Raw genomic sequence first — 2508 nt, 5'->3', positions numbered from 1 at the left:
GAAAAATGTACATATGTGTGACATGGTGAACCAATGAAGACTCGTGTCTCTCCACGTGGACTAACCACGTGGCACAGGGCCACTCTCAACACCCGTTGCTGCAGACGGGCGCCTTCGCCTCTGCTTTCGCCTGTTAGAGGATTGAGAGAAACCGAAACACATCTTGGATTGCGCAAGATAAAGGTATGATTGATGCGAGGAGGCTTGCGCTTATATAGTAGGCAGGAGAACATCTGATTGGCCCCATATGGAGCAAGCAAAGCAACTTCCTTCACGCGCAATTTGACGAGATTTTATGCACGTATTCTTCAAAGATTGGATAGACAAATGCACGTTTGTAGTGTTACGTCTTGCGTTTCTTGAACACTCTGATGAAGTGTCACGACGTGGCACTGATTGCATAAACTTCTCCAGGTCCACGCGCTATCATTGCTTTCTTCGTGGCTTCCTCTGAGTCAAAGTCTCACATTGCCTTCTAGCCTTGTATACAAGCAGAAGATTATGCCCCCTTGCAAGCAATCAATCCAAAATGTGTTTCAGTTTCTTTCCATCTCCAAAAAGGCGAAAGCCAAGAAGGCGATCCGATTTCGTGGGAGCAATGTTTAGCGGTGGCCACCACCACAGTGGAGGCTCTGGTGGTGACCACGGTGGAGGCCACGGTGGAGGAGGCTGTGGTGGTGGCGGAGGCTGTGGCGGTGGGGGCTGTGGCGGAGGAGGTGGCGGTGGCGGAGGTGATTAAAATGACTTCATGTGTACAGGAGAGAGTAAGTCCTTAGATTTTACATATAGTGTGGATTTTTTGTTTGGGAGCTTGTGTAGACGTTTGCTAGTAAAGCATAGGGTGTCTTGGGAGTTGCGTCGGTTACGTTCATTACAGATCTCACTACATCGTCTCCCAGTCTAAGACTGTTATAATCCTCGTGGCTCTTGCATGCTCCGAGAAGGCACGTCCACTCGAGAGCACTGGGAACGAACGGCATGCTTAAGATTAGATCTTTGGCGTCGTGAAGGTGGCCGGCTCGGCTCAAGAGATCTACCATGCAACTGTAGTGCTGCCTTGTGGGCTCAATGGCGTGATCCACAACCATGGAAGCGAAGAAGCTCTTTCCCGCTTGAAAGCTGCCTTTGTGGCTGTTTGCGGCCAGGATGGATGCGAAGCACGATGTGTTTGGGGAATCGACGGCCTGCATTTCGTTGAAGAGATGAAAGGCCTTGCTGGCAGTGGTGCTTACTTGTGCATATGAAGCTATCATGGAGCTCCACAAGATTTGGTCTCTGTCAGGGGCTGTATCAAAAAGTTTCCTTGCGTATACAATATGGCCTTCTCGGGAAAATGCAGATATCAAAGCATCCCAGGTCACAAGGTTGCGTTCTAGCATGCTATGAAAGAGTAAAGCAGCTTCACGTAGTTTGCTAGTTAGAACAAACGCATTTAACATTGTGTTCCACGAAACCATATCCATTTCGGGCATCTTGTTAAAGAGTCTAAGAGCAAAGTCACAATGCCCTGATTGGGCATACACCGACAGAACAGAGTTCCAAGAGCACAGGTCTCGCTGCGGCTTTTGATCAAAGGTGGCCTTCACAGGCTCCAAGTCTGAGGGTTGTGAGAGCAGCATTATCGTACAGGAAGTAAGATCAAGCTCCGGCATTTGATAGAAAAAGCTCTTGGTTTCCTCCCCGGGGCTGTTCTTGGCAAGAACAGCGAGCATTGTTGTCCACGACGAGAGAGCTCTCTGCGGCATGGAGTCAAATATAAGATTTGATTGTCTAGCATCACGGCAGCATCGCATCACGGTGTTGCACGAAACGAGATCTATCTCAGGCATCTCGCGGAAAATCCTTTGTGCCGAATCGACATCCTCGTTCAGTGCGTACGCGCTAAGCATCGCGGTCCAGGCGACGAGATCGTGCTGCGGCATTACATCAAACAAAAGCTTTGCTCCGTGCAAATCTCCGCCCTGCGACAAGGCAACCAAGATTGTCGTCCATGACACAAGGTCACGAGCCTCCATTGAATAGAAAACACGTTTCGATCCCTCTACATGCCCGTTCCAGGCATATGCCGCAGGAATGGAATTCCAAGACACGAGATCATACTCGGGCATCCCGGAGATAATCCTCTGGGCATTTTTTAGATCCCAGCCATGTGCGTGGACTCACAGGATTGCGTTCCATGAGAGAAGGCTGTGTTGCGGCATCTCATCAAATGTTTTTTGGGCATTGAGAACATGCCCAGTTCGGGCATATGCCAAGAGCATGGATGTCCATGCAAAGACATCCTTTTGCGGCATTTTGTCGAAGATCTCTTTTGCATGTTTAAGATGGGAGTTTTGGGCATAAGCTTGAAACATGAAAGCCCACGAAAAGGAATCTTTGTGTTTGATGGTATCAAAGATTTGGCGTGCCTCTTGTGGGCTTCCATATTTGCCAAACATCTCAATGAGCTTGTTGCTGAGGAAGGAATCATCAGCAAGTGGATGATTCCTTTGAAGATTCAAGTAAATC

General features: G+C 48.8%; 1 protein-coding gene across 1 annotated transcript; it reads right to left on the bottom strand.

The window, feature by feature from the left end:
* Positions 1 to 779: 779 nt before the first annotated feature.
* Positions 780 to 2108, bottom strand: LOC112343818 (pentatricopeptide repeat-containing protein At4g02750-like). Its single transcript, XM_024667855.1, has one exon. The coding sequence runs from the start codon at positions 2106 to 2108 to the stop codon at positions 780 to 782; it is 1329 nt and encodes a 442-aa protein (XP_024523623.1).
* Positions 2109 to 2508: the final 400 nt, after the last annotated feature.

Source organism: Selaginella moellendorffii, unplaced genomic scaffold (genome assembly GCF_000143415.4).
Source record: "Selaginella moellendorffii unplaced genomic scaffold, v1.0 SELMOscaffold_218, whole genome shotgun sequence".
Classification (NCBI taxonomy): domain Eukaryota; kingdom Viridiplantae; phylum Streptophyta; class Lycopodiopsida; order Selaginellales; family Selaginellaceae; genus Selaginella; species Selaginella moellendorffii.
This window is presented reverse-complemented; position numbering and strand designations above follow the sequence as displayed.